The 24,425-nt window shown below is 44.1% G+C and overlaps 1 protein-coding gene across 1 annotated transcript; it reads right to left on the reverse strand.

Annotated features, from left to right (window-relative positions):
• Positions 1 to 1,007: 1,007 nt before the first annotated feature.
• U2AF2 (U2 small nuclear RNA auxiliary factor 2) lies at positions 1,008 to 23,126 on the reverse strand. Its single transcript, XM_035135494.3, has 12 exons — positions 22,942 to 23,126; positions 16,244 to 16,379; positions 14,509 to 14,538; positions 13,415 to 13,518; positions 12,355 to 12,506; positions 10,915 to 11,031; positions 8,975 to 9,113; positions 8,025 to 8,104; positions 7,713 to 7,835; positions 4,039 to 4,125; positions 2,818 to 3,066; positions 1,008 to 1,558 (listed from the first exon to the last, which is right to left on the reverse strand). Exons 1-12 carry the CDS (start codon positions 22,988 to 22,990, stop codon positions 1,424 to 1,426), a joined length of 1,401 nt encoding a protein of 466 aa, XP_034991385.1. The 5' UTR covers positions 22,991 to 23,126; the 3' UTR covers positions 1,008 to 1,423.
• Between the last annotated feature and the right edge of the window lie 1,299 nt (positions 23,127 to 24,425).

Raw genomic sequence — 24,425 nt, forward strand, 5'->3', positions numbered from 1 at the left:
CTAGAAAATGTGTGTGTGTGTGTGTGTGTGTGTGTGTATGAGAGAGAGAGAGAGAGAGAGAGAGAGAGAGAGAGAGAGAGAGAGAGAGAGAGAGAGAGAGAAGTTGAGTTTGAGTTTTGGGGGAATTGTGTACTTCTGTGAAATTGAGTACATACACAGCCCTGTATACTGGTATTCCAGCCAGTCAAGGACCACCAATGACTGACCACCTGCACTTTAAGCAGCAGAGCAGTGAAACAGTTAACATATGCTACTTCTTCCATTAGACAACGATGAGCATGTATAGGTTATTCATCAGTAGGTAGGCCCAAGGACAAAGATGCCATCTGAGACATTCAATATTTTACTTTAAGTAATGGTGGATTAAGGGACCCAGGTGGTGCTGTGGGTTAAACCACAGAGACTAGGGCTTGCTGCTCAGAAGGTCAGCGGTTCAAATCCCTGCAACAGGGTGAGCTCCCATTGTTCGGTCCCAGCTCCTGCCCACCTAGCAGTTCAAAAGCATATCAAAAAGTGCAAGTAGATAAATAGGGACCACTCCGGCGGGAAGGTAAACGGCGTTTCCGTGCGCTGCTCTGGTTCGCCAGAAGCAGCTTTGTCATGCTGGCCACATGACCCGGAAGCTGTCTGCTGACAAACGCTGGCTCCCTCGGCCTATAGAGTGAGATGAGCGCCACAACCCCAGAGTCGCACACGACTGGACCTGATGGTCAGGGGGCCCTTTACCTTTAATGGTAGATTAAGCCAGTTTCTTAATTACAAAATGCTGCCTTAATTCTTCAGGTAGACACAGATACTAATCTACAATATAGCTGGCTTCTTTAGAAGGAATTATCCAAAGTTAAGATTTATCATTTTGCTCTGTCTTTTGTTCCTGGGACTACCCAGCATTAAATCTATACATAAACCAGGCAATTTCCTATGGCCAAGGGCTGGGTATTCTCATACCCTTATTAACTTGCAACTGTGGATTAGAAACAAAGAACAGATGTCCAAGTGACACCAGGGAATTGGAAAAAATGTTTAATTATGAGAGACAATGCTAGAGAAATAGTCGTCCATACACACAGCGCAGAGGAAAGGAAAAGACAACAAAACGGGCCCATCTTCTTTTAGAGCAAAACTCCTCTTAGGAAAAAATCAGAAACATCACAGTGGGATGGGGATATTGGGGGGGGGGGAATAGACAACATTTCTACTACAGAGTAACCATCACTGGGAAACCGAGGGGGTGGGCCGGGCTGAGGGAGCTGGTGGCAGGGATATAAAAGGAAGGGACTGGGATAATTGGAAGGAAAAAAAATACAGGAGATTTTGGCCATAAAATATAAACAGGCTATGTTGCTAAAGGAGCCTCTCCGGCCAGCGAGCTGCCCCTGCCTCCTTAAAACACCCCACCCCCCATGCCTGGCTCAGGGTTGGGCTACCAGAAGTCTCGGCGATGGTAGGAGTCGGGGTCGCAATACTTGGTCACCACGACCCGATTCGCAAACTTGCGCCCAGTCAGGCCTTGCATGGCCTTCTGACAATCGAAGACAGATGTGAACTCCACGAAGATCTACAAGAAGGATGGGGGGGAGAATTAATAGTATACCTACCCCACTTAAAACTGCACCCATAGGCAGCTGTGGGGATGGGCAACTGGAGGAGTAAGATCTGGATCCAGAACCCTGCTGCATACCCAGCCAGATGGGTGGGGTATAAATAATAAATTATCATCATTTTGTTATCATTATCATCATCATTATATTATATTATGTTATATTATATTATATTATACAAGAGTGGGCATGCATGAAGAAGGTAGCTGAGCCACCAGCTTTGCTGTCACAACGCACCTAACCTTCATGGAATGCTTCTTGACTGCAACTAATCTATTTTCTTGGCTAATTATGCTGAAACAACTCAACCCATTCTTTGACAAACTGACCACAGCTTTGTAGTTCTCAAAGTAATAAGAGATTTGCACTGATTGGTTTTATATCAGTCTAGTACCACAGAACTCTGATGTGGCAGTAAGATTTTAACACTGACTTAAGGCATCAAACTAGATTTCAAGCTTTTCCACCTTTCCAAGAGTTCTGGCTCCTAAGTCCACTCAACAGATTAGAATGAAATGCAATTATACTTTAGCACTTTCAAGAGTCAACAGAAGTACTACACAACCCACTGCCTCTTAAATCCTGCTTTGGAGAGGGAATACCAGAAGGATCAGCAGTGGCAGGAGTCAGAGTTGCAGTACTTGGAACCCACAACCCCTTTTCTGGATCACCAAAGCCTAACTTTTTTGTTAACTGCCAAGTTGCGTTGTTGTGATCCAATCTTGACACGCCTTTGTACAAGTATGTATTTCTGCTAGAGTGGGAGCTTTCTAGCAGCAAATGTTACAGTGGTACCTTTGGTGAGGAACTTAATTCGCTCCAGAGGTCTGTTCTTAACCTGAGGTACCACTTTAGCTAATGGGGCTTTCCATTGCCGCCACACCACCAGCACGTGATTTCTGTTCTCGCCCTGGGGCAAAGTTCTTAACCCGAGGTACTACTTCTGTGTTAGCAGAGTCTGTAACCCGAAGTTTTGTAACCCGGGGTACCACTGTACTTCAGCAATCCATCCACTTTGCCCTCCCCTTTCTAACTAGTGCTAAGTCAATGTTTAGCAACAGCAGCATTTTATCTGACATGACTGCAACTTCCTTTGTTCCTATCCACTTTGCTGTTCTAAACTCATCTGAACACCCACACCCAGCCACACACACACACACACACAGAGAGAGAGAGAGAGAGAGAGAATATATGAATATGAGCAACTGCTAAGTACCTTGCCACAGCCAGGCACCTCAACGCCATCAACAGGCCTGGGAATCTCAATGGACTTGACAACACCATATTTGCTACACTCATCGCGCACATCCTCGACGATCTCCTCATACTCCTCGTCATCCAGCAGCTCCTCAGGCAGCACCATATTCATGAGGCACAGCACCTCCGTGGGGTGACCACCCATCTGCACCTGCGAGCTCATCAGGCCCGGTACCTGCAGAGTCACTGGGGTCTGGTTTATTGTGCTCTGTGGGGAAGAGATAAGAAACAGACATGAGTACCATGCCACTGCTGCCAAAACTCCATCCTCCCATGGAACAATTCTACACAAAGACCTAGCCTCAGAGCCCCGACATTGTTTCCCTTCCACTAAACCCAGAAATTCTGCCTTTTAGAGCACAGCGGGCAGCTCAGTTTCTAAGGATTAGTACGATTTTTCTAGCAGTTTCTAAGGATTGGCATAAAAGGAAGGGGTGGCAGCTGAAGTCATCCTTTGTATTATCAGATATATGAAGATTTTGGCATGTGGTTCTTGGGAACTTTCTCTCTGGTTCTAAAGCTCTGCCTCTCAGGGCAAACTCTTCCTCCAATATATAACTCAAGTACATCAGTTGACAAGAGTGCAATCCCACATTCTCTTAATAAAACTAATGCAGGTGGTTGTGTGTCATTATCAATGCAGAAAGTCACTAACCCTCTTTTTTTAATGACATTTTTACATTTTACCAGGAGTCCTTCACATGTACTGCGGCCACACACCAAAGATCCAGATCTGCTGCATACCAGAATGAGGACAAAACTGGACCCTGACAGATTGACAGTATTTTGCCCTAGTTACACAGAGGGAGATCTGAACATATGTTTTAGTGACATAGGGAAGGTCCCTGCATTCCAAATTGAGAAATCATGTCTCTGCTCTAGAGAGACTGACCCTTACAAAAAAGACAGCGAGAGAAAGAAAGAGCCTTGATCATCTGACCAAAGGAGCATCCTGCTTCTCAGTGGCTAACCAGATGCTTCTGGGAAGCTCACAAGCAGAACAAAAAGGCAACAGTCTTCTCATATTCTAGTCACTGATAATACATACTCTTCTTGAACCACTTGGCACCTTCCTGAACCCCCTCCCCCCACAAATATGTGCAAGAAACCTTACTCTTTCACAGCACCAGTCCTATCCTCTCCCTCTTCCCACCACCCAGCAGTTCAGTTCCTTCCTCACCAGAGTAGCATTCTTGGCTCCGACACTGGCTCTCTGCACCAACAGTTTCTTGTCGCCCAGCTGCATGCCATTCAAGCCCGCGATGGCCTGTGAGGGCAGAAAAAAGTGAATCCAGACACTTCAAATCTTGTGCCTCCAAGGCCACCAGCCACATACCCATCCACCCTCTGGTCCCACCTCTAAAACATCAACACAGTCACACACGCAAAGGTGACTTCTTCCTTGCCCCCCAACCAGACTCCTACCTGAACTGCACTGCCATGGCATTAATACCGTATTTAGCTCAGTTACCTGCTGGGACCCAAAATGGGCACAGAACCAAGGTGAAAAAAAGACCATAATGTTGGAAGGGGTTAAAGTGGGTCAACAAGGACTGTCTGCATGAAGGAGAAAGTGCAGAGGTGAGGTTTCAGCTTCAGCTAAATGTCATTAGCCTAGACAGACCGTTCTTTTTCCAAAATGTGAATTCCACTGCTCTGTAGTCGCTGACATACTTCTAAATTGCGCATCCCCTCACTAAGCCAGCTCCAACAGGGGCCTAACTACCAGGGAATTTCCTCCAACAGGGGCCTAACACCAAGGAAATGTTTATGTTCCCGTCTAGTCTCATACGCAAGTGTACAAGCTTGAGCAATCCCTTTTCCACTCATGGGGGCCACAGAGAGCCATCTGCCTCAGGCATACAGCAAAACATGGCAAGTGAACAGAGGAGTCCAGGCTTTAAGGCACACCCCCACCCGCTTGGAACAATCCAGTGGATGAAGCAGTGGTCTTGTCTTTGTGAATAGGATTCAAATCAAATCCCACCTTGGTTGTGCCTCATGAGCTTGCCTGGAAAATCACAACCAGAGACTTATTACCAAGCACTGTGCAATTTTCAAACATACATAAGGGTCAAACCTCTACAGAATCTCAACTTTCATTTTAAAGGGGCACAATTAGCTCTCTCTCTCTCTGTCTTCCAGAGTGTGTGGGAAGTTATCAGCAGCCAGAGCAGCAACTAGACACAGTATCCAGTACCAAAAATAGCAGGACACCAGTGTCCTGCACACCAGCTTACTGGCACCCACCCACCCCTGTTCTTCAACTTACTCACTCAGATGGCCTAAACCTACATTGCCCTCCCCCACAATGCAGTATGCCACCCAAGACCTTGACTTTCACAGCTCTCTGAAAATTCTGAATTTTGGAAACAGAATAGCTCAGAAACAAATATATTAAATTTCTGTGAAGTTGGAAACTTTGGAGCTGCTGAGGCTCAGAACATCCAGTTTTGTCAGCATCCCATCTGTAAAATGGGTCTAAATTATAAGCCTGAGCAAATGGCACCAGGAGACAAACTGACACAGCTGACATTCAAGTCCCATCCCAGGGGAGTGAGAGTAGGCAATCACCTCTCAGAATAGTTGTGCAACTAAAGCAAGCTTATACTGAGTGCACTCACTGTGAACTGAATCATTAAGCACTTTAAGAGAGCGGAGATCTTTTTTGAATTCTGGAGATACTTAAGTGTAGCACTGGATTCTTGGGTTCTCTATCACACTCCAGATCCTGTTACTCTTAATATTTTGTTGGCCAGATTCTATGTAATATTTCTTCTTGCATCCAAAAACACTGATTTTTAATAAATGAGGGGAGGGAACCTTTATGTGAACCAATTAAAAGTTAACTTCAGGATAGTCTTCAGCAATGCTATTTCTTGCCAAACCCTCACTTTTGTGTACAACATTATGAACTGATAACATGTCACCTTGCTGCAGACTGCCATCCATCATGAATCACTTCTTCGTGCCAGGGAATGGGTGTACTTTTAACTCCCAAGAGCTTTGGGTATTAACTTTCCCTTGCCTCAGAGAACGGTATGGTAGCAGTTACTCCTGGATCAGCACTTTCAGGATGCAATCTTCAAGCACGACTGGAGAGTAAGAAATCTCACTCTCTTCAACAGAGCTAAGTTAACAATCACTGGACTGTGCTGTCAGCATCAATTAAAGCTAATTCATACATCTAGAAACCTTACAGTACAGAAACTTAGAAGTGTTTTCTAAGCCACACTGAAAGCTCCATTCTTGACCACAGCAGGCTGTACTCAGCTACTCTCTCTCCTGCTAACCATTTCAAGCTTCTCTTCATAACCGCAGGAGAACTTGGCTTTTTTTTAAAAGCCAAACTTATTTAGGATTATTTGTTCTAGGCTGAAAACTGAACTTAGTAGTTGAGAGTCCTAGTACACGGAATCCGGAAAATTGAATTGTACTTTGAAAAAGCCATTTACACATTGTCCTGAGGACAGGCTCTTATAAACTGCCTGTAATCCTCAGATAAAAGGCAGCTTAGAAATTTAATTAATTAATTAATTAATTGATGAGGCAAGTGCCCTGGGCCTCACACATGGAGAGACCACATTGACAAACAGTACACATTAGGGAAGGGATGACACTGAGAGTACAGTAAGAGGAAAGGGAGACTTCAAACAAGTGTACCCAGACCCCAGACATCCCAAAGTTATAAAACAGGCCTGAAAGCAATCACCCCAGATTCCTTGCCGAGTCACATTCACAAGACATTTATCCCAATAGCGTCTAACAAAGATCTACCTTCCTACAGTTTAAATAAGCTGCTAGTCACCCTACTTTCAGTGAACACGGCAAATTCTCCTCTGCTTCTGATGCCTTTCTAAATACCTGAGAATTCTTTTTTCAAAGGAGCACCATCTAATTCTGTATGTCTGAACCAAGATTTTAGCTCTTGCTAAAAACTCACAGCTTTCTCCTGAATGCAGAGAGACCAGAGGAGCATGGGGAAAACACACATTTCCCAAGTAACACATGGGAAGAAAGAATGCACGGGACGGGAAGCAGTTGTGGGGAGTATATAGAGACACATATCCATACACACTAACAGAGGCACTCAATTATGAAAGAAAACCACATGCATAACCCTTATGAGATCAACCCAGAAATGAGAGCTTACGCTCAGCATGCAAAGTTACCACCGACACTCTCCGAACCCTATAGGGATTTGTGGGGTGTTTCCTCTCCACCACAGGTTCCCCCCCCTCTCCAACAGGGGCAAGGGGAAAACCGGGGTGCTTTTCCTTTGGTTTATCATTACACATGCCAAAACTTGCATTTAACAACTCCTGCTGGAGTTAGCAAGCAGAGCATGTCTGCAGGTTAAGGGCCTGTTCCACCTCCTCCTGCTGTAACACAAAGCACAGCAAGAGAAAGGAAACACAGTTATTCTTAAGAGTGCGGGATGGAGAATTCACTTGGGGTCGGGGTTGGGGGGTGGGACAGGTGAAATGTGCTACGGACCCGGCTCTTCCCTGGCTGGTGAGGGGAGGGCTTCTTACCGGCTCTCGGTCGGGCACGGCGGCCGGGGTCTTCGCAAAAAGGCCGAAGCCTTCTCCGACTAACATTCGGGGAGAGTTGTTGTTTTTTTGGGGGGAACAAAAAGCAGAAGTGATCAGAACACTAACTCGATGGTGTCTGCCGCTAAGTCAGCAGCTGTGCTGTAAGGAGAGAAAAGCTGGCACCCCCTAGAGGGGAGGAGAGAAAAAAACACCCCACCTGCTCAAAGGACAAAGAACCCCCCTTATCCCACGGGAAGGTCGGCGAGCTGCTGCGGAGCAAAAATAAAAAGAGAGTACCATGAAGAGAGGCTGGTCCTACCTGGTCTGTGACGTTGATGTCCACATATTCACAGAAGGCATAACCTTTTGACAAGCCAGTAGCACTGTCCTTCACCAAATTGAAAGCCTTCAGGGGTCCAAAAGAAGTGAGCAATTCCTTTACCTGAGAGGCAGAGGACAAGGGAAAAACAAAGGTGAGCTACGAGGGCTTCATTTGGGTGCGTGCATACAATCATGATAGCATGCCACCCACACAGCACTGTGCTGAGCTAAGGAGAGTGGCTCTCCATAAAATGAAGACACTTAAATGGAAAGGAGGAAGGGGGCAAGGAGGAAAGAAACTGCTTCTCACCTGATCATCGTTAAGATAGTTTGGCAGACCCCCAATGAACAGCTTATGAGCAGAGTCTGGAACCACTGTGGACACCACTCCTGTGGGGAAAGGGTTAACATGGTCTGTTGAAAGGGTTTTGTGTCAGTCACATTTTCAGATCAAATGCTTATGGGAAGACTATATGGGCTCTGGTCTCATCCAGTAAATCACATCCCCTTTGGTCTTCCTTAGTTAACAGGGTGCATCTACTTTCATACGGTTTTCTTATTAACTCCTATCTTGCAGTTCCTTATTGTCTTTATTTCAGTCAATTCGTAGGATTTATTTCAATCCTGCAAGTGTTTTTAAACTTCTACGATTTTTCTCCATATAGTCCACAAATTTACTCCAGTCTTTTCGGAACCTTGTCTCTCCTTGGTCTCGGATCTTGCAAGTCAGTCTAGCTAAGTCTGCATAGTCTATCATTTTCATCTGCCATTCATCGATCATTGGTAATTCCTGAAGTTTCCATTTTTGGGCCAACAATGTCCTAGCCGCGGTTGTCGCATACATAAACAATACTTGATCTTCTTTCATAATCTCCCCTCCCATAATTCCTAAGAAAAATGCCTCCGTTTTTTTGGGAAAAGTATATTTAAGAATCTTTTTCAATTCGTTATATATCATTTCCCAAAATCTTTTAACTTTATCGCATGTCCACCACATATGGTAAAATTCCCCATCCTTCTCTTTACATTTCCAGCATGTTTTACTACTCATTCTATACATTTTAGCCAATTTTACTGGTGTTAAATACCATCTATACATCATTGAAGGGAGGGAGGGAAGTCATAGCTCGGCAGAGCAAGATGAGATGGGTGAATTTAAGATGAACTGTATAAAAATTATTGTTTTGTTTTGTTTGTTGATTGGAAAAATTGAATAAAATTATTTTTTAAAAAACCACAGGGTGCATCTAGTATACTCACCTGGCACATAGACTGAAGGGTTTTCAGACATGCCAGGGAGTGGTTGGTAATCATGTGGGCGTCTGATCTTCAGCGACTGTCCCTGGAAAATGATCCCATCAAAAGCCATAGCCTGGGTAGTTTCATCCACGGAGCGGAACTGCAGCAGCAAAAACAAACAAACAGAAACTATGTTGGCTCGGGGGTTCTTAAGGGAAGAATTCCACCCATGCGATGAAAGGAGTTAAACAGTCAGTACACAAACTGTGGAAGTGATAGAATCAAATTGTTATCTAAGTCGTATACTCTGCATGCATACAATGGATGGGATTTCCACCAAGTGTGTCCCACATTGTAGAGCACTCAAGAGCAAATTCCACAACAAAAAATTATGTTATCTATATAAATAAGCAAGGCATTGCTCAGAATCTCCTGCACCCAGAAAAGCCTAGTCAGACTCTCTCCTGACCTCTCCCACTTTCCTGTGCAAAATATAATTGACCTCTTATCCCATTGTTTTCCAACACTTCCATGAATAGTGGCTCTATTCACACTTTTTTTTAAAAAAAATCTCTTTCCAAATACAGCATGCCCAGTTTACATCCTTGCCTGTGTAATTCAGTTCTTTATCCTTTTCACTGGTGTGAGCTCTTTCAGTCACAACTCCAAGGCCCATTACTAAGTAATCTGACTCAGTGCTGTTAACCAAGGCTTTTAAACTAAGCAATTTTGAATCCACTCTCCCCATGCAAGCTTAGTACTATTTTCTAAAACAGGAGGTAGCTTCAGCTAATTGCCATAAAACTCCCTTTAAAAAACTGAATCCTCCCTTTTAAAAACTGAATCCAATTCTTTTCCTATGAAACTTTTCCTTATAATTCCCAATTTTAAAACCAGAACATCAAAATTATGCAATTGCTAGGATGTAAACTTTCAGCTGTTTTGATGGTTTTGTTATTCCAAAGCACAGGAAAACAGTCACCTGTATGAATGAATGAATAATTTATTACGGTCAGAGACCAGCTTTTAGAACACATTTGAGGAAACGCTCCCAAAGGACAAAACATACATATGTATATTTGCTTCTCTGTGAGGTCAGCTAGCCTCACCAGCGTGGAATCAAGGATCTCCCTACGGGTTTCTTCAAAGAAGGAACATCTAAATTTTCTAAAAAATAGATGCTCTGGGCTTCCTATTTCTCCCAATGAACAGGCACAGAGTCTTTGGGCGTATGGAACTTTTTTGTAGGATCCTTCCAGGACCGGCAAGGGCAGGGCCAAGCTTCTGGCGAGTGTGAAGGCCCTCCTTGCGTTTTTGGCTAAGAGAAAGGAGAGGTAAGCTGCCGGGGCGGCTATATATCTCTCTGATTCTCCTATTTTATAGTCGGGGCATCTTCACAGCAGTCCTGTTGTCTTTCTATATCTGTGATTCTTTGTTTGACCATGGCTTTTGCTTGGCCCAACCCCAGTCTTAAGAGGGCTTGGGGAGCAAAACCCATTTTCTAGAGGGCAGTCACCTGTACTTTTGTTGTTTAGTCGTTTAGTCGTGTCCGACTCTTCGTGACCCCATGGACCATAGCACGCCAGGCACTCCTGTCTTGCACTGCCTCCCTGATGCCAAACTTCAGAGATCAGAAGCATGCAGGATTTTAAAGGCAGAGCTCAGAGCAGAAAAGGGCAACATGGATTGATGGCTGCTAATCCTACATCTACTTTCTTTTCCAAAATACACCAATTTTATTGGAAGACTCACAAAAAAACCTGCAGCATCTGAGTCTTTGCTTATAAAAAAATAAATAAAGCCGCTTTAGGTTTTTCCACAATCACTAGAAACTAGCAATTTCCTCAATAAAATCTTCACAATCCACCAACAGATTATGTGAAATTCTAAACTTGTCATATTCTGCATGTTCGAATCACATCCAACTGAAGGGCCCTCTAACTGTACATGCCATAACTCACCTCCAAAAATGCAAAGTTCTTGTCCTGGTTTATCTGCACTGCCAAGACAGGGTTACCAGGAGCCTGGGTAAGGCCACCAAGGCGCATCTGAGCATTGAAGAAATCCATCATAGCCTCCTATTGGGGGTCACGGAGAGAATGGAAAAGAGGAGGTTTTATGTCACACACTAGAAAGGCCTTCAGGATCACAAATGGATTACAAAGCGAAACTGCCTACTTGCCTGCTGCGATGGTAGCAAACTTTGGGGCTACGGGGGGATTGCAGTCCCACACATTATCCACTTTAAAAAGAAATGGAAACAACTCTTTGGTCTTTTTTTTATATAGAGATATTCAAATAACGACCACCCATATTTAATTCCCTGGTCATTTAGGCACTAACAGTGCACTTCTATACCAGTCTACCCAGAGGCACCACTAAATTCAGTGGGACTTATTCAAAGTATGTATAGGATTACATATTATTATTTCCCATTTCCACCCAAATAGCTGTTTTTCTTTACTCTGAATCCACCTCTGTTCCAGATATTTGGTCTTCTCTGCCAGAGGCATACCATGTGTGCAGAAGAAGGATATGAATTAAGAGCTCTGGAAAGGGATTACAGTTGGTTCAGTTCAAATGTTATGGCAGATAATGTAAAGCCCTTTTGGAAATAAAATCATTTCCTCTGTGTCACACAGTAATGTCCCTTGACAGATTTGGACAGTGAAAAAGGAGGACTGGAAGCAATGCTGGAATACTGCATAGCTCTAACTCTTAAGTTAATAAAACTGCAAAGGCTCAAGGGAGTCACCTGGCTTGGTACTACATAAAGCAAATATCCCAATCCACAGTAATATTGGAACAATTCGTTCCCACCTGAACACTTGGTAAACCGTGAAAGAAGCAACTAATGTACTTGGGGGAAGAGAATGTGGCCATCAAAAATAGAATAGCAATTATAAGCCTCTGCAGCCAAATTACCAACCTCAACACCCTACCATTTTGAACAAGAGAGAAAACATGAAACTTCTTTCCTACAGCACCTCCCCTCACCTTTGTTAAGGACTGAAGAATTTATCATTTACTCAATTCCAAAAGAGAAGAGCATTACAGTTAACACTTTCATTCCAAAATACCTGGTCTAAAACATGATCTCTCATAAAGAAATATTTAAGAGTGATTAAAGAAAGATGAAGCTATGAGCACTGGAGTGGTTTTTCGTGGCTGTCACAATCCAACATAATTCTGGCACCTGCTGCATTGTCCTGACTCCACTTTGGAGCCCTGTTAGCAGGATGAAGAGATCTGAATGCTGAATTCAGCCTCACCTGGCTGTTTTCACTATGAACTTATTCCCCCAAAATTCTCGGCAAAGAATCTTCCTTTCAACACTCCCAACCCAAGAGATAAAATACACCAGTGGGTTCAGAGGCACATATGAAGGAACAAGCAAGTACCTCAGTGATTCCAAAGGGGATGTTTCCCACATAGAGACGCCGGGCTTGCCGTGTCATCTGGCTGCCTACTACTGGCACAGGAGTGGGGGTCACCGCCAGTCCATCAGGGGTCATCGTTGGCAGGAGGGCTGTAGCTGGAATTTGCCCAGCAGCTAGGTAAGGGGGAAAACAAGACTAGCTGTCACAAATTGAAGATTCTCAGTTGGAAATATCACAAGGCATATCACTCATTTGGAGAGACTGATAACAAAACTACACAGCATTCACTTTTTAAAGGAACTGGCACAAGTAAATTATGTTTATTGCTTATACTGTATACCACATTTTATCCTAAGTGACTTCCAAGTGGTTTATATGATAATAAACAAATGACATGCCATTAAGGGGGGTGGGGAGGGGTCAGACCTAGCAACTAAACAATTTTCTGAAATCACAAAAAGTCTAACAAGTTACTTCTCTATTTCTGGAAGGACAAAATATCATTTTCAAAAAAAGCAGGTAAGACAATATGCAGTCTTTAAGCAGCTTCCAAGCACAAAGGAATTCTTTTTTATAATTGGCTGATAATTCCAATTTAAGGTTTTTAGCACTCACAGTTGTAGGAATAAGTCTGTGTAAGTGTAATAGCAGAACACAACCTCAAGTACCAGAATCAAGGAGAGAAAAAGAGATCCAGATTCAGATAGTAGATAAATGAGTTGGCAGTTTTTAACATTCATATAGCAATGTTAAGAGACTTGTTCCCAGTTAAAGCAGAGATATAGGTTAAATGTAAAATCAAAAAGAGAACCAAGTGAAGCCCACTTATTGGCCTAGCTGTGTAGTGAGAAAAATTGATCCAGAGTTCTTCTTCCACCAAGGGAAAATATCTGACTTCAATTTGATTTCTTCAGGAATGGAGGGAGATGCATGCTTGAAATTGAGAGAACATTTCAGAAGAAAAATAAGAACCTCCAAAGGTCAACACAAGTTTGTATTTCCATTAATTTGCATGGTAGAGGAACATGTTCAAGTAGCTGCAAGATATAACACTATTTTACAATACATCAAGCAGACCTACCTTGCATGGCTTTATACTGCATGGGAGTGATGTGTTCAAAGCCTGGGGGTGGAACATCCCAGTACTTGCGAACCTTCTTCTTTTTCTCATGCCTGGGAGAACGGCTGTGGAAGGAAGACAGGGAGGAAAGGTCAGCTGGAAATGGAAAGAGCACTTCGGCTTTTGTTGAATGTAATATGAAGATTAATGTACCAGTCATGTCAACTCTACACTTGTTTCAGTTTGGGACACCATCTACATCAGGCTTCTTCAACCTCGGCCCTCCAGATGTTTTTGGCCTATAACTCCCATGATCCCTAGCTAGCAGGACAGAACCACTAGTCAGGGATGATGGGAATTGTAGTCTCAAAACATCTGGAGGGCAGAGGTTGAGGAAGTCTGATCTACATAGACCAGGATGGATAAAAATCAGATTTAAAAAAAATTAAAAATGGATTTCTTTGAGGCTATTCATCAGGAAATGATTTGTTTTAAGTTTTTCATGTGTGCTAAAATTCAGACTAAGGTTTTGGTTTTTTTTAAGTTTAACCACATCCGTTAACAAACGTGGATACACATGCTATAATATTATTGCTTTAGTTAAATAAATTGTTTAAATTGTTATTAAGGAAATGATTATTTTCTCCTTCCAATAAAGAAGAGCAGAAAAGTTGTGCAAATATAAACAGTTAATTCATTAAACTTCACAATAATTTCATAATTATCTGCCTATGCATTTCTAATAGTATAACCAAATCAGTAATTTTTGATAAAACTACTCTGAAAATTTATTATTCCAAAAATAAAACCTTCATCTGGTTGTAAATATTAAGATTATATCAGCAAGAATGAGTCTTTCTGTAAAAAAGGAAAAAAAATTAAATCAAGTCTTGCTGACTAGTGATTTAAATCGTGATTTAAATTGATTTGATTTAAATCAAATCCATCCTGACAGAAGACTCCAGGGCCGATCCATTTTAATAGTAACCCCCAGGATGAATCCCAGCACTGAATGTGATAACTGTATCTGCACCCAAGATCTGATTGCAAGGCTGCCTCCGTTAATGGGGAAAGTGACAACCCTGTCAGCACAAGGAAGAAGTAGCAATACTCACCTCAGGGGACCCGCTAGGCTTAGGGGTGATCTGAAAATGGAGAAACAAAATGGGTTTGTAACCATTCCTGGTGGATACAACAGGCCCAGGTAACCAACTCAGTAACAGCAGCAGGGCCCCATGTGCCCTGACAGAGACTGTGGTCCAAGAAACAACAGCGTATGGCAATTGGGGGGGGTCGATCGGAGGGATCTGCAGAGACCACCACTGATCTATTAATGCTGCAACAGATAATTTTGTAACTTCATTAAGAAAAAGGGAGAGAGAATAGTCAAACTTACACTAGACAGTGCATCTGTCTAGAGAGGATGTTGGACAGCAGGAATAAACCAGTGCTTTATTACCATCCGTGAACAATAAGATTCTGAGCTTTTCAAAGACCTTAATCAAGGAGTTCTCAGACTTTCATAGTTGCATTATATACACACAGAGCAAAGGCAGACAGTGGTGATAGGGCTGCAACACTTATCTGAGCCAAGAAAATGGATGTGCAGTGACTAGCAGATGAGAATATTATTTAATTTTAAGATTTCTATCCTGTCCATTTCTCCAAGGAGAATCAAATCTACTGGCAAACAATGACAAAAACCTAAAACAGATACAATCCTTTTTTAAAAAAATAAGTATGTATTTAAATTGTATTCAACCTGAGTAACAAATGTCAGCCTCAAATAAGCAACAGAACCAAGCCAGCAATTTTAGCTGTAGAGCAGTTATGGTGCTTTCCAATCTCAGTCACTAAGAGAGGAACTCTGTGTGCGTGTGCGCACGCACGCACAGAGACTGTTTCAGAAGCTGTCACCGTATGAATCTGCTTTTGTGCCCCGAAGTGCTTCGCTACCACTCTCATATGCAGTCAAGAGTGCAACCTTCCTCTTTCTTGCTCCCCAACAGTTTGCCAAATTCTGTAATCCTGCCCCAACCTACAATGCACACACACCCTACAATGCACACTAAGAATGATTAATTGGATACATCGCCTCTACTAGTCTTGTGTGCTCCTATGTAGCTGTGGCACAGCTTCTTTTCATTTCAGTGGCACTTAAATATAAGGCTTTCCTAGGAAATGGTACATACAATCAACCAATTTACTTTGCGCAGAATTGCCATTTCCCTTGAACTGAATTTCAATTTCACCCTTGCTGGCCATACATTATAATCATCCAAGTTTCTGCCACTTGCTAATTCACACTGCCTTTCTTTCTAAAAATTAATCAATCCCAAGTGTTTCTATACCAGAAAGAGCCTTAAGCTTTCTTTCCCATATGAACTCCCACCATCTTGTTCTTCTACTAACATGTTTCAAATCATGATTTTGAAGTACATACAACAGAAGTTAAATTGTAGGTCTCCATGCAGAGGCAGTTTACAGTATTTTTATGTAAAGATCCTGATCAGGCACTTTATAAATAATCAGCATCTCAAAAAAACAGAGATGGTACTTGGAAGCTTTGAATGAAAGGGTTGAAAAGCTCCGTGATGTTTGCAAAGAGCTTCTTTCAGCAAAAAGTCTAAATTCCTATGTTCCATCATAAGGGTGAGAGAGCCTCTTAAGACAGGTCTGCTCAGTTAAGAACAACTTCTTCATGGATAACGGAAAATGAATGAGGCAGGACTAAGTTTGTCCCAATGAATCTTATGCATCTAAGGTTTTGTCCAGGGCTTGGGCATATTGCTGGACCCAAAAAAGTGGAAACACAAGGAAAACCCAAGCTCTTCATTCTGCAACTCATACCTGCGTCTCCTGCGATCCCGTGAAACACTGCGTTGATCCCTGTTGCGCCTGTCACGGCTGCGGCTACGGCGTTTCCTGTCACGACTCCGTGAGCGACTATGGCTGCGTTTCCGATGACGATTCTCTTTATCGCGTTCTAAAGACGAGAGAAGAGCTTGCTATGTCAATGGTTGCAACATAGGAATGGAGGTCACACTTCTGGTTATCACAAACTGTTACCACTCTCCCTAGGAAAATCAACTCAAATATACTCTCATAAAATTGGAAAGGTGTGGTATGTAGAAACCAAGCCTGCATTTCCCCAGGTTACTCTTAACAGCCACTGCTTCAAAAGGCAAATGCTTTAAGTGATGTAACTTGATAGACCCATTTCTCGGAGTCTTGTCTGGTTGCAAATTACCAAACTCGCAAATGCTATATGGCAGGGATGTCCAACACGTCAATCGCAATCTACTGGTCGATCCCTGTGAGGCTTTGGTAGATCGTGGTTGATCGCCAGTCCTGCCCCCTCTCCCTGTGCTGCCCTCTATTGTTGCAGAAGGTAAGCCTGAGTTTTGAAATGGAGAATCGGAAGGTTAGTGGCGGCCCCTGTTCCTTCCCCAAGCTCAACAACTTTTGAACTGAACCCCCCAAAACAGGGGTAGATCACCGCCAGATTTGAAATTTGAAAGTAAGATAAGATATCTTTATTGTCATTGTCCCCTTGCGGGAACAATGAAATTACTCGGTTGCTACATCCACTCAGATAAAGCATTCCGCATAATCCAAAATTACAAAACCTAATTAAAAACAGTAAATATAATACAAATAACAAGTAAAATAAGATGACTTCAAAGTCCAGGCTTTCCATTTAAGGCCAAAATCGCTCTAGAGAAGAAACTGTTCCTGAGATGGCTCGTTCTTGCCTGCATAGATCGCAGTGTCTCTGAAGTTGGCCACTCCTGCTATATAGCAATGGATCATACCTCATGAGCAGGTACTCATCCAGTGCAATAGTGGCGGCTGCTAATGAGAAATAGGGTCAGAAAGCCCCCATGTGCCAAGAATAAACTTGACAGGCTGGTTAGGCTGTGTGTTTTTGTAGATAGGTTGTGCCTATGCTTAACAAGGATTTGGGATATGATATTTTGTGCCTGTATTGTACATCTCCTCAATCAGGAGTGGATAAGCTGTGGTCCTTCAGATGTTGCCAGACTACAAATTCTTCATCTCTGGCCATTGCTCATGATGATTAGGGCAGATGTGAGTTGGAATTTAATATCTAGAAAGTCATGTCTGCCCTAAATCAAGTTCAGCACCTACCATTCTCTATAAAAGGCATGATTAAATTGCCCACACTTGTAGATGACAATGGGCAATAGTCTAACTGCCCTTGGAAAAAGGGGTCAGCGAGAACCTATAAAGAGGCAGGATAGGTTCTTTCTTGTTTCTCATTGCTAACATGCATGACAAGATTTTTAGCAAGGTGTGATTATCTCAAGATCACTTTTTACCCAAACCCAACAAGCTGGGGCTCTTTTGGAGGACAGAAAAATCCTGATGCTCAAGGAATTAACACGGCCCAATCTCTGGGAAGTTAAAACTGTCCTTGATGGGTCTCTTAAAGGAAATGCATGAAATCAGAGACTGCCAACTCTTCTAAGGAAGAACTGGATGATTGAAAAGGATACACCAGGAAGAAAATGCTGTAAGGTGCTGTTTTTGTTGTTCATATTCCAAGCATCTCTGCTTTCCATTTTTTAAAAACAGCAACTAAAGAAGCTGCAGCCATCATCTATCATTTAGCTAAAAACTGAAAAACTAAAGATTATTTGAGCCAGATGCCTGTCTTGATTACTGCTCTCCACAGCACCCCCTCATCTAGAATGCCTTCTGAATGTTCTCATCTTCACCTTCAGTACTTGAAGCAGTTCATAATTCTACATATTTTATTACAAGTTAAATAAATCATGCCAACTGCAGAATCTGAGTTTCTTCTTAAGCCCCAGAAATTTACAGTGGTACCTCGACTTACGAACGACAACCAAATTTTTCGACTTACAAATGTGGCCAATGGCCGCACGCTTATGAATGTCTCGACATCAAAAGGAAACCGCGGCTATTTTAGATAGGGATTTTTCGACTTACAAATTTTTAGATAGGGTTGCTTTGACTCACGAATTTTTCCGTTTCCAGTGCATTCCTATGGGAAATCGAGTTTCCAATGGCATTTTTCGACTTGCGAATTTTTTGACCTACGAAGGTGCCTTCGGAATGGATTAAATTTGCAAGTTGAGGCACCACTGTATACCCCTGCCCTATTTTAATGCTGCACAACAGGTAAAAGGGTGAGCAGCATTATGAAGTGCCACAGATAAAATGCCTGGCTACCTCAGCTTCTATTGTCTCCTAGAAACAAAAACGTTTTCTTGGTTCTGCACAAGACTGGCTCCAACAAATAAGATGCTTCTTTTCAGGAACCGGAACTACTGTTTATTTTTATTTGGAGTGAAGCAAGTCAGAATTAACACACCAACATCAAGCAGAAGAATTCAAATTGTGACATGAAGAACTGTTTTGGACACTAGAGAAAACTCACGCAGCTGTGCTGGAAGGGAACAATACAGAGCAATGTTGTACAATGACCAGCACAAAGCAGTGTTTGTAATGACACATCTGTTGCTGTATCATGCAAGGCTTGGGGGTGTTAAGGCTCTCTGGTAACAGGAATGTTTGGGTTTCTGGCTTGGGAAAACTAATGCAAAGCAGAGGTCCATATAGGTGAAATCTGCAGTGCTTCTGTTTTATTTTCTGTGCAAGGAAGCAAAACAAACAAAACAGTGATGTGGTACCAACACTTATTTTTGAAGTTCCAAGGAGAAGACCCCCGTTTTCTCCTATTGCCACAGGCTATCAATCCAAATCACTCATCTTTGTTTTACGCAGGTATCCATTCCTCCCTTGGGCGGTTTTAGTGCAAAATGTAGTGCTAAATGGCTTTCTTCAAAAGGCATTTATGAGCCAAAAGCATTCCTTTGAGGCCCTGTCACCCCTACATTCTGCCCCACACAGTCTTTGCTAGGGATTCTAGATCCAAGGCAAAATACAAATAAGATCATTTCATACTTTTTTTGAACTTTTTGAATGTTTCCCCTCATGTCTGCTAAATGAATGCAATCTTCTGGGGTCCCCAGTCCAGCATCAAAAATATATTGTTAGATGAAATTGTGAATATCCTTGCACATTGTCAAAGGCAAATAGCCTATTATTGTGTGTGTCTGCAGATTTGAATACTAATCCTGCATTAGCCTTAGAAAAGGAATAGAACAGGATCTCTGATCACTTCCTGAAGTCACACACCAAGCAGCAATTTTGAATTCCTCCTTCACAAATCCAACTGAGATAACTGGGTAGTAAGGACGCTGTCAGATGGCATTCAACCTACCCAGGTCTTGCCAGCTAGGGTAGACACTACGTACTTCAGGGGTCAAGTCCCTTGCTGGAAATTTATGCTCCCAGGGAAGGCCCATCTCACCACTGGGAACCACTACCAAAGGCCCATATTGACTGACACTGATAGCCAACAAAAAGTTTGTGGTTACTAGGACCCTGTCCCTCCCTCAAAGGTCAAGATATTGGTCTTTGATCTTGTGCAGTCAATGACAACTGTCTGCTCCAAGGCTGAAGTTGGAAAAGATAACTGGAGCTTGTTATTTTGTAGTAGTAAAAAAGTGCAGCCCCACCTTGGGGCTGAGCAGCAATTGCCCCAGCAGAAAAGCAAATGTCAGGAAAATCCCCACCCCCACTCTACAGCTGCTTTGGGTATGTCAGAGGGCAGGCAGAACACTTGCTGCTGCAAGGGAATTTGTGGACATAACTGGTATTTGTACATACAACAGTTGCTTATACAGTTTGCCACAGATAGCAGTGATCAACTACTACTTACATCCAACTACCTAGTAAACTACCGTAGACAGAGTGAGTTTGCGTTTGCATGCCCTTTTTCAGAATTAGAATGACATTATCACATACAGCCCATTAGAAGAGTCTGGACAAATCAGATCCTAAGAAATTTCCAGAGTGCACACGTCTCTATTAAGACTGTGTGATTAGTATGATAGTAAGGCATGCCATATCAAAAAGGTCCACCTTATGCCATGCCTGCAAATAGCAACTAGTCTGATCACCTGGGGCAAACAAAACAGCCCTCAATCAGGCAGAGATGCCTTACAAATGTTGGTAGCTTGCATTTTCTATTTCCATGCAGGCAGGCAATTTTTGCAGTTGCATTTCAAGGCTGCAGTCTTTATTCATGTGAACATTTGGCTATGAACTACTGGTAAATACTGTGGAAGTGCTGCCTAAATCAAGGAGCCGCCTGTGGTCCTTCAGATGTTGCTGGAATGCTACTCCCATCGTCCCTAAACCCTGGTTAAGCAGGCTAAGACCACTGGCAGTGCCTTGCCCTAAGGCAGGCATGGCCAAACTTGGCCCTCCAGATGTTTTGGGACTACAATTCCCATCATCCCTGACCGCTGGTCCTGTTAGCTAGGGATGATGCGAGTTGTAGCCTCAAAACATCTGGAGGGCCAAGTTTGGCCATGCCTGCCCTAAGGGAATCATTTTGTGTTGTATTTGTCCCAGTGCATCGCAGGAAGCACCACCAAAAATATGCAAGAGTAAAGCAATGCTACCGAGAAAGGAGCCAACATGTATCTCTATTGGGGATCCAATATGGAGAAGTGGACTTGTGCCTAAGATACTGATTCATAGGTGCTCATACCCTCAGGTAAGTGAGAGTGATGTGGCCTTCCTAATTAGCTAAGATTTGTAAAAAGGTGGAGAAAAGAGCCGAATGAAGAGAAATGGGGTAAGGTATTTTGCAGAGGTGGTTGAAAAATTAGCCGAAGAAGGAAAGAATACTTTACTCAGTGTCCATGCTAAGCAGCTTGTTTTAAAAGAGATCCACTCCAAGAAGACAGAAGGCAGAGGACCGGGGATTCCTCTCACCAAGAAAAGTGAAATGCCAGCAATCTCCTCTGACACAGTATTTTCCATTAGGCTAGCAACCAATTGTGTGTGTGCGCTGGTGTTCCTCAGGTCAAGTGAATTTAGTATAAGTAATGAAGGGGGGAATCTAATTAATGTGTGGTGGTTGAGTTGTATGTAAATCTGGACTTTCCCCAAAAAAATTAGTGGACTGAGGAAAGGCTGGATAGCCCAGCTGGCTAGAGTGTGGTGCTGAAAACATCATGGTTGCAGGTTTAATCCCTGTAAGGGACAGCTGCATATTCCCCGTAAGGGACAGACAGCTTCATATCCAGGAGGTTGGACTAGATGATCCTCGGGGTCCCTTCCAACTATGATTCTATGATGTAGGGAAAAGAAAAAATGTGGTTCAGCCACTGTGGTGTAGTGGACAGCTCTGGATGAGGGCTACTGGAGATTGGATCCTTCGGCAAGTAATTCACTCTAAGCACAGACTACCTCATGGTTGTGAGGAAAGTTCATGAGATTTATGGAAGGCCAGGATAAATAAGTAAGAGGTGGGAAGAGAGACAAGAGATGTGAGAGCCAAAGTTGTATAGTTGCTAACATCAGAATGGTGAGATCCAGCTTCAAATCCCCACTCAGTGAAGCAGCTCACAGCATAATCTTGGGCCTGTCACCATCTCAGCCTCATCTACCCATCCCTGGATTGTTGTGAGGGCAAAAGGGGTGTGTGGGTATCGCCATATGTTATTTTCAGCTCCCTAAAGGATGAGATAAAAAGAGTAAGAAAACCCACAAACTTGAAAGTTTTGAGAGGAAGGGAAGAAGGGTGTTGCTCAGTGGTAACACATCATGCTATACATGGAAATGGGTCCCAAGTAGGGTTGGGAAAGCCTCCTTTCCGAAACCCTGCGCAACCTCTGCCTCTCAGCACGGAGGAATACTCACCAAGAGGAACAGAACATTCCCCTCCCATTTCTCAAGTTTACAACCCACCTTCCCTAACGCAAAACCTGCACTGGGAGTGGGCGGGAGAACCAGTTACTTATTTACTTAGCCCTCCTTTCTTCCATCATCCTGCAAGTCGGGGGCTCATGCAGGCACCGGTATGCTTTGCTCCACGCGGCGTAAAGGCTGCATCATGTGCTTCCTTTGTAGGAGGCAACTAAGCGAGGAAAGTTGGGGGGGCGGGGCGGCGGTGTAATAACTAGGCAACCTCTCTCTTTCCCCAAGAAAGTGAACAAAACGGACTCAAGGTCCCTTCCCTCCCAGAGTTCGCCTCATCGGGCAGAAAGTGGCCCGAGAGGGAAAGAGCCCTCCCCGCATTCCATAGCCCCGCCACGCGCCACTCCGTTAAGGGCGCGCGCAGGGCCACCAACGGTTCTCCTTGCCTCTCTTCCCTCCCCCGCTTCCGTTACCCCCGCGATCAGACTCCCGCCAAATAAAGCGAGAGGGGGAAAGAAGTGGCCGGACACACGAGACCCGCCCCTCCCCCCGTCGCCTCGCACAAACACGCGCGCTCTTCGGCCTAACACGGGTCTCCACCGTTGATGGGAGAACCATTTAGCCGCCCCCCACCTCACACACTCCACGGCAGCTCAGGGCCCGTCGTGAAGAGCGTGTGGCGGACGCAAGAGAGCCATCAATGTCGAAGGGGGCCGCCCCCTCCCTTCCTCTCTCTCTCTCTCCCCCACCCCCTCGGCCCACCCGCCCCTTTGTCCGCTCACCTTGTTTGTTTTCGTTGAGCTGCCGCTCGAACTCGTCGAAGTCGGACATGGCTAACGGAGACGGGACGGAGGAGGGCGGCCTGAACGCGGCCTCGCAGCTGCTCTAGTAGCTCTCGCTCACCAGCTCCTCCTCACGCACTAGGCCGCAGGGGCGCCTTCCCTTGAGTTCGGCAACTTCCGGCGGCAGCTTCGGGTGTTAACGGAAACGCTCGGCTATCTCCGGAAGACCCTTTCGAAATACGCTCGGCGGTCTCCTTAACCTCTCTAGGACAAAGCCTCGCTCGCTTTTCTTTTATTCCGAGAGCCTTCCCAGGAACGCTCGAGAGAGGCCGCCCCCTCCCGTGCCTTCGGGTTTTTCCGGAGAGCCTCGGGAAAGGCCGAACCCTGCGCCTTCGGAATTTTCCGGACAGTCTCGGGTACTTCCGCTGGCGTCTTTCTCAGCCCCGTATGAGTTTGGCTCTTCCGTTCGTGCTCCCGCTTAAAAGGAGGGAGGGGAGAGTAAAGAGCTTCTCCCGAGTCTTCCACAACTGTTTCCGGGGCTGGCGAGTATTTCCGTCGGACGTTAGCCAGTTGCTTCCGGCACAGCTCTTGCACTCTGACCACGTGGTGACCGCTCTTTATAAGAAATAAAGCCTTTGATGAGGATCAGCATGAGAAGCCCCCTGCTGGGATCGGACCAAAAGCCCAACTATAGTTCAGCATGCTCTCCTCTCAGGGCCCGACAAATTGCTGTTATAAGAAAAAACTGCTCCCTTTCCTTTATGGGGTATTCCGGAGCCCGTATAGAGTCCTTAAGTGGGTTCCCTATCTGTAGGAGAAAATAACAGGCCAACCAGAGTATATTGATAGGCTGCCACAGAGCCTAGGGCTTGCTGATCAGAAGGTCCAGCGGTTCGAATCCCCGCGACTGGGTGAGCTCCTGTTGCTCGGTCCCAGCTGCTGCCAACCTACTGTAGCAGTTCGAAAGCACATCAAAGTGCAAGTAGATAAATAGGTACCACTCCGGCGGGAAGGTAAACGGTGTTTCCGTGCGCTGCTCTGGTTCGCCAGAAGTGGCTTAGTCATGCTGGCCACATGACCCAGAAGCTGTACGCCGGCTCCCTAGGCCAGTAAAGCGAGATGAGTGCCACAATGCCAGAGTCATCCGTGACTGGACCTGATGATCAGGGGTACCTTTACCTTTACCTAAGCCTGATCTTTATTAAACTGTTGCAACAGGGTCCCCACTTACCACATGCAGGAGGGAGGAGAACCCTGAACAATGGTGTGCAAGCCTTTATATTGTTATGGAAATCACGGGGGGGCACATCTTTAAAGTTGTTAAATGTTATAAATATTATGCATAAATGTATCCTTTTGACTTAACAGCTCAGGGAAGTTACCTAGTTTTAAAAATCATAAAAAATCAACTCCAGTTTCCTCCATTCCAACGCTATTTTGCCCTTGAAAAGGGACTCCAGGAAGTGCCCAGAGGCACTTTGTGG

Source organism: Zootoca vivipara, chromosome 12 (assembly GCF_965207765.1).
Source record: "Zootoca vivipara chromosome 12, rZooViv2.hap1.1, whole genome shotgun sequence".
NCBI classification, from domain to species: Eukaryota; Metazoa; Chordata; class Lepidosauria; order Squamata; family Lacertidae; genus Zootoca; species Zootoca vivipara.